The sequence below is a fragment of the Bos javanicus genome, chromosome 5, assembly GCF_032452875.1.
Source record: "Bos javanicus breed banteng chromosome 5, ARS-OSU_banteng_1.0, whole genome shotgun sequence".
Taxonomy (NCBI): Eukaryota; Metazoa; Chordata; class Mammalia; order Artiodactyla; family Bovidae; genus Bos; species Bos javanicus.
The window spans coordinates 39650494-39667017 of NC_083872.1; the positions used below are offsets into that span (position 1 = coordinate 39650494).

Below are 16524 nucleotides of genomic sequence, written 5' to 3' on the forward strand. Positions count from 1 at the left end.
CCAGAACAACTCAGAGAAAACCTAAAGAGGAGGCACAGGAGGCAAGGTGGGCAAGTTAGTGGAGAACTTTGAAAATAAGGCTGGGGCATCAGAGTTTGATTTAAGAGATAGCAAGGAGCCATTATAGGTTTTTAAACAGGAAAGTAGCTTCAAAGATGTTTAGATGTTGTGTCTCTGTTATGTTACAACAGTCTCTTGGGTTGAATGAAAATTTGATTAAATTCACACACACATTTGTCTGGTCTTTCACTTTGAAGGCATCATGATTGATATATGATATAGTTGATATGTGTATGATGAAAAGCTAGACTCAAATATCCTATCAGATAATCTAACAATCTCACTTTTTAACAAGGCATCTGTAATTGAGTAGGCTGAAAATTATTGAAAAGATAGTTTCCAAGAACCTCTTTCCAAAAGATGAACTAAACAAATGCTCATGGTGCTGTGATCTGAACTACCTCTCCCCTGACAAATCCATATGCTGAAGCTCTAAGTCCTAATGTGATGGTAGCTGAAAATGGGGCCTTTGGGTGGTAAATGAGGTCATGAGGGCGAGACCCTCATGATGGGATTAGTGTCCTTAAAAGAAGTTACACCAAACAGCTTCCTCTCTTTCTCTACCTTGTGAGGACAAAGCAAGGAGGCCATTTACAAAACAGGAAGAGAGCCCTCATCAGGAGCTGAATTGGTTGGTGCCTTGATGTTGAGTTTCCTGCCTCAAGAACTATGAGAAATTCCTGTTATTTAAGCCACACAGCCTATAGTATGTCGTTATGGCAGTTTGAGCTGTCCTTACAAACAGTCTCAGCTACTTACTGATCCTCTGTCTCCATATCATCCCTTAAATTGTTCTTGGATTTTCTTTACATGGGTAGCAGTCAAGGAGAGCATGAACTCGTGATTACTGAATGCTTAGACAGCAACTCTTAGATGCTCTACATAACTTAATCTTGGTAAGAATATGGGACACAATGATCTATGGGAAGTATTTCAGGACAATTTATTGAAAAAATGGGATAGAAAATGTACACATTTTAGAATTCACAATTAGGAGTCTTCTAAAGAGTATACATATATAACTAATTTATATCTGGTAACCACAGGGAACAATGGAAATAGAACACTCCTTGATAGCTTTTCTCAGGGGTAATCAATAATTTATTTCTCTTTTATTGTCACAATTACCACAACTATCTAACTACAAAAACAGTGTCACTACATACCACAGGAAGATTGTCCACCTACACTTTACTGAGACAAAGATAATGGCCATTTATGTGTTAAATGTACAACAGGATGTTAAAAAGAGGTGATTTTTATGTGTAAAACAAGATGTGGCACATGATTTATCATCAGGTTTGATTTTATATGTATTAGTCAAGAAGCAAGCATAGAAATATTTTGGCATTGAGTTGTTATTAAAGTTGAAAATAAGCAAACTACAGAAATAAATCCAGATCTATAATAGGTACATTAAAATAGGAAATTAATTGGCTCCTCAGTATTTTTGTGCAAGTTTTTTTGTTTTCTTTCCTTTTGCTTGTTTTTATATATAAATGAGTAGTATGAATATATCACAAGTCAAAGAAAGAAATCTCAGCCAAAAAGAAGTACCGATATATGAAAAACAAATGAAAAATTAGCAGGTATTTTTGCTTACAAAAAATTTAAACTGTAAAGAGTCACAAAATATATATAAAAATGCCACATTGAACGAGGCAAGCATCCTCTACCCAAACTGGTAGCACCCTCTGAAAATCAGCTGCATTCCATCTATTGGGTCATACTGTGGTGACAGACAAAAAGGCATTAGGAACTTGTGTACCATCAGGGGACTTGGCCCCATGGGTCATCAGTTCTTGGATTGTCATCCAGTTGTCCAAAATTTTCTTGTTTCTTTTCTTCATCATCTTTTTGTGACTCAGTTCAATGATGTTGACTTCCTTCTTGCCCTCACTGCCGCTCTGCGGACTCTCCTTGAGACACTCCAGCCGGCTCCGCATCATGAACTCTCGGCGGCGCCGCTGCTCCTTGGCCCGCACCAAGTGCTGTTTCCTCTCCTCTTTGCTCCAGTAGCGCCCCATCTTCATCTCGCTCATGGTGTCATCGTCCGTGGTCATGCCACTCCGCTCCTCCTTGATCTTTAAGGCACGCTCCTTTAGAATGCGGTCCCGCACGGGTCTCTTGGTGATGTACCGCGTCCCGTCGCTCCTGATTTTCACCTTCCATTCCATCTTGGGTTCTGAGCACTTCTGAGACTCCTTGCACACGCTCACCAAGCTGAGCTGACTCTGAGCGTACTCGACTGCGGACTTCTGTTGAATTAACTGCATGTAGCTTTGATAATGCCTAGCATGTGCTGGGATGTTTGCATATCTATAGGAGGAGCTGTGGTAAGGAGAGAGATAAGGGATGTGTTCACTGCTGGTCTTCTCTGGATCAGAAAGCTTGCTGCTTTCTGAAGTCTTCTCTTTGCCTTCAATGACACAGCCTTGTTCAGAGGTTTTGGCTTTGGTGCAGGTTGACTCTTTAGTGTTCTGTCCAGAAGAGGACTGGTTGGCTGCCATTGTGCTTCTCAGATTTTTCTTATTGGTGAGGCTGATCACTCTTGGAAGGGAACTGTCAGGGGAACGGTCCACAGTGAGTGGAGTGCTTCTGCAACTTTCAGCTGTGTTGTAAGCACTCGAACTGTCTTTGTCTGACTTTTCTGGGTGTTCAAGGATGTCATCTAGTTTTCCCCTCTGGGTATCTATGCTGGTATTATAACTTCGGAATCCTCCATCATGCAATGCCCAGATATCTCCATACTGGTCTGTCACTTTCTGGAGCCTGTGAGTCTGCATGATAGTTTGGCACTCAAGTTCAATGTTTCTCAGTTCTTCATTAAGCAACTGTAGTTCATGCTCCACTCCCTCTCGTCCTCCCTGATTGCATTCTATTGTGCTGCTTGAGTAATACAGGTCATACTCCCCATGCTTCCTTATCTTGCATTTGAGCTCCAAGAGCTGCCGAAATCTTTCACACTCCTCATCTTGGTTGCCAATACAGTCTGAGTCAATGTATTCACCAGACACAAAACTCTCATTGCACTGAAGTTCAACGCTTCCCAGGGTGTCTTGGCTCTGCCCCAGCTCTCTTTTGCTTTTCAGAGATGTGCCATTGGGATCCTCGGTTGCATTCTCCTGCTCTGAGCTCTCATCATTCCGCAAGCTTTCATCTGTGCGCCCCACTCCACTGTCCTTCTCATGGTTATTGGATGAGGATGTTGCCGTATCTGTTGTGCCTTCTTCTTCTTCTTGTTTTTTTGGCTAGGAAAATAAAATTAAGAGAAGAAAGAAAGTTAATTATTTTGAAAATCAGTCGTTGAAAACTTGTTTGAAAAAACAATGCTTTGGCAAAAGTTCAGCTCCTATAAAGCTACCCTAATTTTAGTATCCATAACAGTTTTACGAATAAAGGCAATTGGCTGATGGCAGTCTTTTTTTTTTTTTTTTTTGCTCTAAAAGAAAGCAAAAGCTGTTTGAATATGGCTATGCTACTCACTTGAAGATAAATAAAACAGGGCACATTAAAATAATTAAATTAAAATTAAATGAGTGATTTAAAATAAGTGATTCTTGTCTTAGGCTCTCTTTTAGTTGAGAAACTGGAGTGAAGTTGTATAAATGAGGTGACTTTATGAGTTTCTGAGGCGATAACATATAAAAGGATGAGTAAGAAAGAATCCCAAAACAGTCTTCAGCAATGAAGGTCTGGAGTTCAGAAGCCACATCACATGTTACTATTTCTTTTCTTCATGAACTTTTCTCAAGTTCAAAAGAAACTTCATTGGATCTAGTAATACACTGATGATAATAAATGAAATATCACAACATTTCAGGAATAAGTACAGGAGCCCAAGACCTTCCATCCATAGATAAGGAAACTTAGTCCCAGGTGGATGTAACTTCTTAGGCAGGAAGTCTAGGAGGCCAGTGCCATCTTCCATGGACAGGATTTCTTTACATCCAAGGTGCTATATTCTTGCATACATGTACTTTGACTTCAAGGCATCTCCATATCATGTTGCTCAAGAGCAACAGTGATGTCTTAGGACTCATTGGGTTACTTTAAAAGATTTTTCTACTCTTAGCCAGTAATTCCCCCCAGAAGTGAGTTTTATTCTACTGAAAGTAAAATGATGGTTCCCCTAAAATCTGAGCAGCACTGATTGCCAGACAAGGGCATAATGTCAAAAAACAGATATGTAAGTAAATATATATGTGAACTTCACTCCCTGGCAATTTTTGGCTTTTCATGCAGAGCAGTTAACTGTCACTGCCCTAGGGAGACGCACATCTAGTTGTTTCTCCATGAATAGCATAAAGCTACTCTTTATTCTATCACTTCTCTTATAAAAGTCTACAAATACAATTTCTAGATTGTTTTCTCCTTATGTCTAAATTTACTCACTTTTATACATATATACATTTTTCCCTTTAGCAGGAAATTATATAATTAGATATAATTAAGCCTGTTAGTGTCAAAGAAAGAAAGGATAGGTGATAAAAAGTAAGACAGGTTTGAAAGTGTCAGATAATTGTTGTTTTCTTTCAATCAAGTAATGGCAGAAAAAACATAATGAATTGGAGGGAGAACATGACCATGTATCATGCTAGTTCCAGGATTCTCAATATTTCCATAAAATATTTTTCCTTATTTGTTGAGAACATACTATGATTGATTTAAAATGTCTTATTGATAAAAAAGAATGTTATACATAAGGCACTAGTGGTAAAGAACCCGCTTGCCAATGCAGCTAGATGTAAGAGATGTGGCTTTGATTCATGGGTCAGGAAGCTCCCCTGGAGGAGGGCATGGCCACCCACTTCAGTATTCTTGTCTGGAGAATCCCATGGACAGAGGAGCCTGGCAGGCTTCAGTCCACAGGGTTGCACAGAGTAGGATATAACTGATGCGACTTAGTGAGCGAACATACATAAGTAATTGTAACTAACAATAGAAAGAAAACTTGATAAATCTCTATATTCCTTGCTATAAGGTGACAGCGACATCAAATGTGGTAACATTTGCACACTGTACCATAAAACCCCCAGGCAAAAATATTGGAGTGTGTTGCCATTTCCTTCTCCGGTGAATCTTCCCAACCCAGGGATCAAACCCGGACCTCCCACATTGCAGGCAGATTCCTTACCATCTGAGCCACCAAGGAATCCCTATAAAATCCCCAGAGGGTATTACTGATATTGGACAGTTTAGTTTGTATACCACAATACTTATATTTTCTCCTGTGTAAGAGTAAGCTGAAAAATATAAGAAGGTGATATTTTTCTTATGGAGTATAAATGATAGACAAATTTGTTCACAAAATGTGTGTCAACAGCAGTCACAGGACCAAGGAGAGCATGTAAGGTGAAACTTTCAGATGGATGTATATTTTAGCTTTTATATATGGATATGAAATTTTAAATTGCATTTCTCTTTCGTTACTGGTTTATGAGCACATGTGAAAATAAAAAGAGTTTTCTATTCTCAAAACTAAAATTCCTGGTTTCTGATATAATGCTACTCTATAATTTATCATTTCCCTATGGAATTATCATAGTGACAGGCAATGTTTCTACCAAGACATTTCTAAAGTAGTATTATTGTTTATAAGGGCAAAGGACTTTTAAAGGTTTCTGTATTTCTCATCATTTTTCAGTCTTATGGTGAAGAAAAATTTCTACACAGTGAAAATCTAACCTCAGGGACACCTTGTGTTACCTCAAAAGACCTAGCATTTGTATTACGTCTGATGAGTAGGCAGCATCTGACACCATATCACTTCACCTGGAAAGGATTTCTCCCTTCTTTCTTTATTCCAACATCCTCCTGTCAAATCTGTATCAGGTCACATTTTGTCTCTAAGAGAGAAAAAGCCTGGAGCAAGGACTTTCTTCCTCATAACCAGCAGCTGCCACCAAAAGATATCTTTATTTGTGGCCAGTGTTGAAGTCATACATAAAAATTTCAATCTGTCCTCTTTATATTGAAAAGCAATCACTACAGTAGCAGCATTGCTTTTGAGCATGAACTACTGTTTGTGAGGTGGCCACTGAGTACCCATGGTGAGCACACATGGTTCTGTCAACTGTAGTTTGCAACCTAATTATTAGTGTATGCACACACACACACACACACACCCCTCTGTTATGGGATGTCAGCGTGTCACCGTATCTCATCATTCAGTTTGGTAAAGTGATAGGACGTTTGTGTTTTATGTTCCTAAGCCTAACTGTCAGGACGTTTTAAAATAATAATCTTTTACGGTGAGTTAACAATTAATGTTGAGAATAGGATGATAATTAAACAATCAGCAGATAGAGAGCAGAAGTGTTAATACAATTATATCAGGGAAATGAATGACATGAATCTGACATAAAAAATCTAGGCTATATTGATCTTAATTTTATCTAGTAAAAAACAATGAAAACAAAAATGAAAAGATTCCTAAGGCTCAGTTTGCCACAAACTACACTTTGATTATTCACCAGTTATGCATTAAATTTTGCTCATTTTGTTTGTATTCTCAGGATCAAATGTGGTACTTGAAGTATATCAGGGGCTCAGAATTTTTTGTTGAATGAATATGTGACCTTAAGGCAAAATGATGTCAATAATCTCGTCTAACTACTCGTAATTCAGTGTAATCATGATACCAAATATCCAAATAAGATCAGTGGCTTAATCATGTCATCATCTTCCTCAAGTAGATATTCAAATATCTACATTGATATTTTAAAATAAAAAAAAATTACTTTTTGGGGAGGAGGGGTTACTTCATGAGATATAGTTTATCTCCGGCTGGTGTACTGAGAGGCAAAATATATTTTTACTATTAAATTTCTGAATTACATTGAACAGTACCTGAGTCAGCACCTGAAGCCTACTGTGCCCTCCATAATGGTCCCTAAGCTTCCCAAACTAAAAATAGTCTTAATAGAAAAAATTTATTTCCTCCGCTTCATTTGAGATGATCTTTTGCCTTCAGAAATTACCATCACAGAGATGTTCACTAAAACTTTTTGATTTTTTTTAAAAAATTTTCATTTAAGATTATGCATTTAAGGAAGAATAGCATCATTTCCAATGATGGAGTTCAGATCGTGGTCCTACCTGCTCCACCTCATCAGCAGTGCGCTGCATCGCTTCATTATGCTGTTCTTCCAACATCGCCAAGTTTAACTCCTCTAATAATTCATTCCTTTCATCTTCCAGCCAGCCTTCATCCACCTACATAAGAATACATTAGTATATTATATTCTGTTAGTGAGGACTCATGCTAAAATAGGGTAAACTTAAATGGTGATGCCTGACTAGTTCCTTTTATCATAATGATTCTCTTCAAAATACCAGCCTCCTATAGTTCACCTCTCAGAAGGAAGAAAAGGTGATAACAAAAAATTGGGCTCTTATGCTTTTTATCTTTTCCTAAAACAGAACTACAGATTTTCTCTCGTAACTGAGTAGATCTCACAGCACAGAACATTACTGTCTTTCAAAATGTATGAAAAGCATGCTGCATAATCCACAGCTGTCATGCTCATTACCTCCAACAGTCCCCGTGCTAAAGAACTGCAGTGGTACTAATAGGGCTATGAGACAATAGGGCCTTTTTCCTTAGCAACAACCTCAAAGCAACTCCACACAAAGTGCCCCTCTCAACACACACACACACACACACACACGCACGCACGAGCTACTCTCACTCTGTTTTTGATTTTGAGGTGGATGACTTTCAAGTTAACAAGATGGCTCCTTGCCACAAATATCCACATTTATTTTATCTGAAAAAAAGGAAAATTCCAAGTTATTCTCAAAAACAAAGTGACGCTATGGTATAACTATTGTGATTCATTTCTCAGATCCAGTTCCAAGGAAAAAGAGCTTACATGTTGCATATAAGGGTGAGGGAGCAGTGTGAAGCATGCAGGGTTTTGTCTGTGGGTGCTGAAGGCAGGTATTCTTGTGGGAGTCTTACACAAACTAAACCAAGCAAATCCTTTTGGCTTCTTAATACAAAGGGAAGTGGAAAACTCGTGGTTATCTTGTTAATATGATAAGTGTTGACAGTCAATACAGATAATTTGCCTCAAAGTGGGTTTTTGGAGCTGCTGCTGCTGCTGAGTTGCTTCAGTCGTGTCCGACTCTGTGCGACCCCATAGACAGCAGCCCACCAGGCTCCCCCGTCCCTGGGATTCTCCAGGCAAGAACACTGGAGTGGGTTGCCATTTCCTTCTCCAGTGCATGAAAGTGGAAAGTGAAAAGTGAAAGTGAAACTGCTCAGTCGTGTCCGACTCAGCGACCCCATGGACTGCAGCCTACCAGGGTCCTCCATCCATGGGATTTTCCAGGCAAGAGTACTGGAGTGGGTTGCCATTTTGGAGCTGGATTACATAAATTAGCTGTCTATACTGATTGAATTAACTGAATAATTGTCAAAGTTTTTCTTTACTCTGTGTTACAATGGAACAGCAGTTTTCTAGTGAGTCAAAATTAACAAGAGTGGGAGATGTTTTCACTACCAGACTAATGCTTAAGCACCAAGCAAACACATAAAATAAGCTTGTCTTTAAGACAGCTGAACTTCTAAAACTTAAACACAAATAAACCTGTCTGCATGCTCAGTTGTGTCCAGCTCTTTGTGACCCCCACGGACTGTAGCCTGCCGGGCTTCTCTATCTATGGGATTTTCTCGGTAAGAATACTGGAGTGGGTTGCCATGCCCTCCTCCAAGGGATCTCCCGTGTCTTCTGCATTGGTAGACAGATTTTTTTTATTTATCACTGAGTCACCTGGGAATCCCTGAGAAAACATTAAATTACATCAGAAGAGGCATTAGGGTATATACATCATATTCATTAAAATAAGGCAATCATAGGTTTCTTTTTTATTTACTGAAGTCTATCTAGACCTTAAATTATCTCAAACTTGCCTGGGCCAAAAGCATCAATGCATTTATTCATCCTCATTTATTTCAATTTGGCCTGAATAACTTGACCAAGTTCCACCCCAGTGACTTTGATATGCAGATGAGCTATGAAAATTAAGCTGGCTAAAAATTTAAATTCAGTTCAATTCATAATTGTTCAAGTTTTATATTTTTTTTAAATCCCTTTTAAGTTTCATGAAGTTGCAAATGCCAGACTCCAAAAGAAATTACTTAAAGCTAGAACTGTTTATTTTTTATAAGCATACCAAGGAATGTTTCTTTAATCAGGTCAAAACAAAATATTTGCCAACATTGATACAGTGAATGATAGAACAGAATCTTTTGAAATTGAAATGAAGGGGTGGGGAAGACAAAGAGAACAAATGATAGAAATTAACAGTTCCCTATAACCCTTATCTTGTTATCTAACCCACAGATCCCTGAGTTGCCATGGGTAGTTAGTGTCCGTCTGCTTTGATAAGGTGTCCCTCTAGGCTGGAGGGATACACAGCACACTAAGTCAGGAGAGATTCTTCTGGCTCACCTTTCCCTGTCACATTTCCCATTATGTGGCAGACTGGCATAAATATGGCAGTCTGAGTCCAGTGCTCTGGCAGACCAACTTTTCCCTGGAGCTGAGCATAGTCATAATTATACAAGGGGATCTGTCTGCACCGCAGAGGATCACATGTGGTATCTCAAAGAAAGGAACAACCTGCACTGTCTCAAAAGTTCTCTACAGTTCTTGCAAGAGCCTGTTCTCATCCAGTGTCCCAAGAGGAATAGGGCAAAACAGTAATATCTTTAATGGTCCAAGGAAGAAAATGGGCAGAAAATGAAAGTAAGTTGACGTTGACAGGGAATGGAAGAAATGAGTTATTTTAAAATATTGCACGGTTGCACAATACTGCCCCCAGCAACTCTGTAGATCATTTCTGAGACTATTTGAAACATTATTTTTAAAAGGCTAGAAAAACAACACATAAACTTCTACTCTTCCTAAATAAAATATACGCACAAAAATGCAATAATGAAACATATTGAAACTGATGGGAAAATATGGTGACATGAATACAAGTTTTGTTTTGTGTTACGTTTGCCACCTTATAGCATGTAATGCTTAAATTACATTTTTAAGTATGGTGTTACAATGCATTTTCTTTCCTTATTTTTCTAGAAATCTGATTTTCTAAAGGCAATCAGCTTCATTCCAGTATCATTATGACTTCTTCAGGATCAAGGGGCTAAGGAAGATCTTACTTTTGTCAGACAGGATGGTATCCTTCAGAGTCAGATGACCATCTTTTATCAATTGTGGAAAGTATTGTTTGAAAATTCATACTCCAACATGAACTCTTGGGTTAGGAGTATAGTCAGTTATTCAAAAACACCACTGGTTCTACTGAGAATATTTATGCTATCAAAGATTAACAGGATCTGGTCTTATGTTATTAACTTCTATTCTTTCCACAGTACATTACAGCTGTTACATGGCATAGTAAAGGAAATGCTTTAATTCTAAATTAATGAGGTTGTCTAGAAGTTACATGGAAAGGTTAGGGAAACCACAGGATAAAGTCAAAGTATCTTTTCTACAAAGGGTGACTATTCAGCTCTTTTCAATTTACCATTAATTTCACTAATATGTATTTTTAGCCTCTTTATTCTTTTTCAAGAAAATGGGGTCATTGAGATTAACTGGTTTGCCAAATGTCCAGGTAATTAGTGCAATTTCATACGTATTTTAATAATTCACTCTCACATAGGCAGCCCAGCCAGTTGCAGCCTGTCCAACCCCACTCCCAGGACCTCAGGTGTGCAACTTCAGTCTGCCCTGGGCTATGGAAGGCTTTATGGGAACCATTTAGAATGGTCAAGGGCATAAAGGAAATATATGCGGAAAGGGTGATCTTTTATAACCACTATATTCGAGTCAGGATTCAGTCTGACACTGAAATACACTTACTCAATGTAATTTATAGATAGGATGTAGTTACTGAGTCTGAAAAATATCAGATCAATAACCTAAAAGACAAATGGTGATATAACCAACTTCACTCAAACTACTGACAGAAGGATAGAATGGTGACAATGTAAGGTCCTTTCTGCATTGCGGTGGGGGATAAAAAGGACATAAAAAGAAGTACCGATAGTACTTTTCTTCCACCATTACCTCTCCTTTACTTTCATGACATCTCCCTCTGTAAAGATATAAAAAAATTCCTTAGAAGCTATCAGTTTTTGGTTTTGGCCAGACAGATGTGTCTGTCATGCTAACCTTGGAAAAAATTCATCTACTATATGTGGAACCACATCATGCTACCTAATGTCTTTTATCTGATAAAGGCACTCTAAAAAGATTTGAGTTGATAGCAAGATATGCTAATGTTTCTCTCATTAGAGATTCTTTTAAGATACCTTAATATGCCAATTAAGTATTTTTAGATGACAACCTAAAGCAGGGATGCACACAGAATTAAATATCACATAAAGTCAATCATTTTTCATTTATGAATTAATTTTAAATAACTGGCAAGTGGAAGGACAGAGTAATTATTCAATTTTGTGTTTCTTTTAAAAAATAAGTTGTTTAGCTGCCTTTATGTGGAGCAGTATTAAGGAGTCTTATAACTGTTTTAATAAGGTTGGCAAATTGGGAATGATGACTGGATTCTATTTTGTGTGCCTGGTTTTACAAATAACTGTGGCACTGATCTGATGTGGAATAGCAGACAATGAACCTACGGTTCAGCCCAAGGCTTTTGCTCTGTATTCTGACCTGACTCTCTGGCCTTGCGACCAGCAGCAGGATTCTCCTGCACTCATCGCTAGACAGCTGGGCCACCGCCGCCTCGCGATCCTGGACGTCTTCCCCATTTATCTAGAAAACAAATGAAAGTGGCGCATTAGTTTCCATTTCCACAATGCTGCACACAATAAATGGCAAATATCAGCTCATTTATGGTAAATGTATGGACAATGAAGCTCACACAGTGGGCTCGTCTTCAGCCCCTCGGTGGTAAGTGCCTTCACTCAATTACGCGCTTACTGTAAGAGCCATATCGATCCCTGAAGGATGGCGGACATCAGAGGAAGCAGTTATGTTCATAAATGTCCAACCTGCGCCCTGGCAACATACATCTAGCAACACAATTAACCAGCCCCTGACAGGTGACGTTCATCTTTCTCCGCTCAGAGTAATGGAAGTGTCACTCTGAGATAATGGTGCTGGGGAGAGCAGGCCCAGCAATACCACAACTGAAATCCGTCATCCTGCGCGCTTGCTGGGAGCCAATTAGAGAGCCGCCCTGTTATCTCTCACCGGGTGATGCTCCCGGCCGCTGCTGCCTGCATTTTCATTTAATCATCTCATATTTGCATGTGGGTCTGACTCAGTTGCCCCAAATCACTCTCCGGATATCTTTTGATGCTTAACTAATCAAACGAGAACAAGCTTATCGGTAACATCCTCGTCTACTCCCAGCTCCTTTCTCAGATTTATCTGCTTCTCTAAAACAACAAAACTAATGAAATAAGGTTCAACTCTTAAGTATACTTAAATTTAAAAACTTAAATGCTTTCTTTAATAGGAATGCTTAATGAAAGGAAAACTTAAGTAAATTTTTTATTAAAAACAATAGATTCCAGTAGTGTTTGAAATGTACCATTTTTTTTCCTAAGTGCTACAGAGAAAATAAGGTTCCTAAAATTTGCATTTTAAACTACATTTTCATGTTCAAAGGTATTTAGCTCTTATTGATGTATTTTTATTTGCCCTTTATAAATTTCTTTTACTTTATTAATCATTCTATTCCATAGAGACAATGAGATTTTTGACCCATAACACATAATCAAAGAAAGTAGAAAGAAATTTCAATTGAAGAGGTCAAGCAATTCTATCTAAAATAAGTATTAATTATGTCAATAAATTAAACAAAATGTGGCTGCAGTGACCACTGTTTTCAATAATTAACATCTTTCATTGAGAATTTCTTCTTAAAAGCATGAAGTAGACTCCTGAGGTTTTCTCCTTGTGGGTCTCTGGGATTCTGGCTGACTCATGAAGACAGACATAATTATCTGAAGACAAGCTCAGGAATCTCATCTGTGCACCACAATCAATGATCCTTATAGACTCATATTTAGTATGAAGGAAGCAGACAATAATAGTCAAAGGAGGGAAAAATCACACAACCACATGCTGTATTTTCTTACTGTAATCAAATGAATAGCTCCTCAGTTTTTCACTTGTGTGTGTGGACAGGAAATTCAGCTTTTATAACTTTCAAATCTATTTTCTTTTCTTTTTGCAATTTCCAAATAAAATTTATCAAATTAGAAAAAAACAAAACAAAACTTTTATTCCAAATTGGGGACTAATGACCCAGAAGGATATGTTGTAGTTTTCCTTTTTTTTGTAAATATATATCTGAAAAGCTATTTCTGTACTGGGTCCAAGGCCTTTTTTCCTTTAAATAAATTTCCTTTATTCCTTTAACATAAATTGGCAGTGGAGGATTACTCCTCCCACCTGTGTGTAGTTTAAAAATAATAATATGAAAAGTTTTACTTTCTTTGAGTTTTGAGGGCTTGCACCCCTTTCATAGTAATTCTTGTAGTATATCTGTGGTACATCTATGTGTCCATCTTTCTTCTGCATCTGGTCTTTCTTGTTCTCTCTTCTGTAGGCACATTGATCCTAAGGAGAATGAGTTGGATGATCTCACACAATTTATGTTAAACTTTTATGAAAAATTTGAAATGCAGTTCTCACTTTTTCTCACTTCCAAATTCTTCATGTAAATTTTACTTACCATTAATCTAAACACTCTTCATTCATGTTAATGTTACTATTATGTTTTTCTCTATTAAAATGCAGATAATAGTGCCTCTCTCAGAGGGCCGTTACAGGATTAAATGGGCTAATATATGTAAAAGGTTTAAATAAGTGACTTGTATACAGAAAGTGCACAAGGTTGGTATATATTACTATTAATGCTATTGTTGCTATTATTACTATGATTATTTATATTTTAATCTTCTTCTAAACAAAGCAACTATATTAAAATTCATGCATAACAATGAAATCCACAATAGTAAACATGGTTCTAGCTTATGATATATCTATCTCATATGTATTTTTAATTCTTAGAAGGTCAAGAAACACTATGGCTGAGTTTGATTTCCTTTATTTTTCTATCTCCTCTGTGAACTCATAATGACCAGAGCTATGATCTTCAGTCTGGGCATTATGTCCTTATTTTGGGAGGACAGATCATATATTGTAGAAACAGTTTACATCCAGAATCATAGGTGGAGTGAAATAAATTTGCCACAGAAAACAGGCTTTAACATGTAATTTTTATTTCTTTTTTAAAATAAACATCACCTGAGCCACCGGGTTAGTAGATTCCATTGTACTTGGAATATTAGTTTGATACTCAGATTGATATTGAGACAAAAAATGCAGCCATAGGTTTCATCAAAGACTCTTCTCATGAAATGAAAATACTTGAGGAATGGAAACAGAGCTTTCCACCTTCATTTGCTTTGTTTCCTGAATGATGGCTCATAGCTGAAGGATTGCTTGTGGGAAAACAGCTTCCTATGTCTGGAAACACCATGCAGACAGAAAGAGTGAAGGAGCCAGAAACAAAGGGAGGACATAGATGAGGAATGGAGTCATCACTATTTAATGAAAGACTTCCATTTCAAGACAATAGACAGGAAAAAAGAGAGGAAGAAGGCAATATGTAACTTTGTTATAAATTAAAAAAAAAAAAACCTGCTAGATAATATATCTGTCTCATTCTCTGTGCATGGGCATATGTAAACATTAGTTTAAAAATGGATATTATCTTGGCTTAGAAGAGAATTGTGGCAATTACAAAGAGAAATCAGCCAAAACCCCACTTCAGGCCTAATCTCCTGTACATGCCTATGAGTGTGTATGTGTGTGTGTGTGTGTGTGTGTGTGTGTGGCTTCTCAGGTGGCACTAGTAGTAAAGAACCTCCCTACCAATGCAGGAGACATAAGAGATGAGTGTTCAATCCCTGGGTCAGGAAGATCCCCTGGAGGAGGATATGGCAACCCACTCCAGTATTCTTGCCTGGAGAACCCCATGGACAAAGGAGCCTGACAGGCTATAGTCTATAGGGCAGCAAAGAGTCAGACATGACTGAAGTAACTTGGTATGTGAATGTGTGTAAAAACTTAGAAGTCTAGAAGTGTCTTCATATAGCTTCGTTTTTGTTTAAATATGACAATTTTTAGGTTTTTCATGTCAGTGTACCATGGGCAGATAGGCAACTAAAGTTTTTGGCATTCAACGAACTATAGGTGGTAGAATTTCTTATTTGAAAACCCAAAAATCTAAGCAAAAGAGGAAAGATTTATGTCAAATGTATTGATATTTCACTGTGAAAAAGAAGGCAAAGGAAGCATAGAGATACAGAGGTGAAACAAATAGAAACAGCAGGAAAATAGTTATCCAAAAAAAGCAAGTAAGAGTAGGAAGAAATGCTAAGGACTAGTTTAGGGCAGAGAAGGAAAGAACTGATTAGAGGTCTTACTGTTCCACTGTTTTGTTGCGCTTTTGCAGGGTTTTGTCAGGGAATAATCCTTAGAAACATGACTGACTTTTCTGGCCAAGATTAGAAAAATATATACTTACATGGAATACTATATGCTTACAATGCCAAAGAGAATGTGAGAATAGAACACTGTTTCCTTTAGATAGTCAATCATGTATGTGTCTTTAATTTTTCTCTCTGGCTCAGCACTGCAATTTTGTTAAAGGACTTCCCCATATTAATTCCTGGGAACATGTCTGATACAACCAGTTTGTAGCCATAGCACAGCAAATAGACTGTCAAGCACTTGCAGAGGAAAAAAAAAAAAACCACATGAGAGCTAGAATATGTTCTCATGAAGCTGGGTCATAGTTTCTCTTCTGTATGATCCCTACCTTCTATCAATAGTGTGTGAATACCCATGTGTGTGTGTGGTGCCACTGAGGAAGGTCCTCTAACATGTCCACTGAGCACTACAGTTAGAAAATTTTAGCCACACAATGAGGGCAGAGCCATAGAGGTACTATACTTAGGTCATTGTGAACAGGAAATTAAAATCACAATTGCTTCAACAAGATTCATTCAAATCAAAGCCAGCCAGGAAAGCTAAAGGATGAGAAGATATCCTCTCTTTCTGCTACTCTCTTCTCCCTGGGAAAGGAGTCATTAATTGTTCATTACAGTGTATCCCATAATCTCCTTACCAGCCACACAGGAGCTATTTGTCTATGAGTACAATTTTGTCACGGTTTTCTTTAATATAATTTTACTATCACTCTTAAGACTCTTTGTTTCCTGTGTGTGCAGATAGAACTGAATTCTAGGCTTTTTAACGTGACAGGTATTTACTCATTAGATGTGACATATTTGTCACTGAATATAAACTAATCAGGCAAACCACAGCACTTTATCAATCCTGCTGCTGTTTCAATGAACCAGCTCCATTACGGAATGCCTTATTATCCAGAAAAATT

The 16524-nt window shown here is 37.7% G+C and overlaps 1 protein-coding gene across 2 annotated transcripts in view; it reads right to left on the reverse strand.

Moving 5' to 3' along the window:
- Positions 1–1400: 1400 nt before the first annotated feature.
- Positions 1401–16524, reverse strand: part of PDZRN4 (PDZ domain containing ring finger 4) — a 428685-nt gene continuing 413561 nt past the window's right edge. For both annotated transcript variants that reach the window (XM_061416434.1, XM_061416435.1), the window contains 3 exons: positions 11757–11858; positions 7162–7278; positions 1401–3311 (listed from right to left, as the gene is read on the reverse strand). In XM_061416434.1, the coding sequence (XP_061272418.1) occupies positions 1785–3311; positions 7162–7278; positions 11757–11858 (1746 nt within the window). In that variant the 3' untranslated portion in view covers positions 1401–1784. The remainder of the gene's footprint in view (positions 3312–7161; positions 7279–11756; positions 11859–16524) is intronic.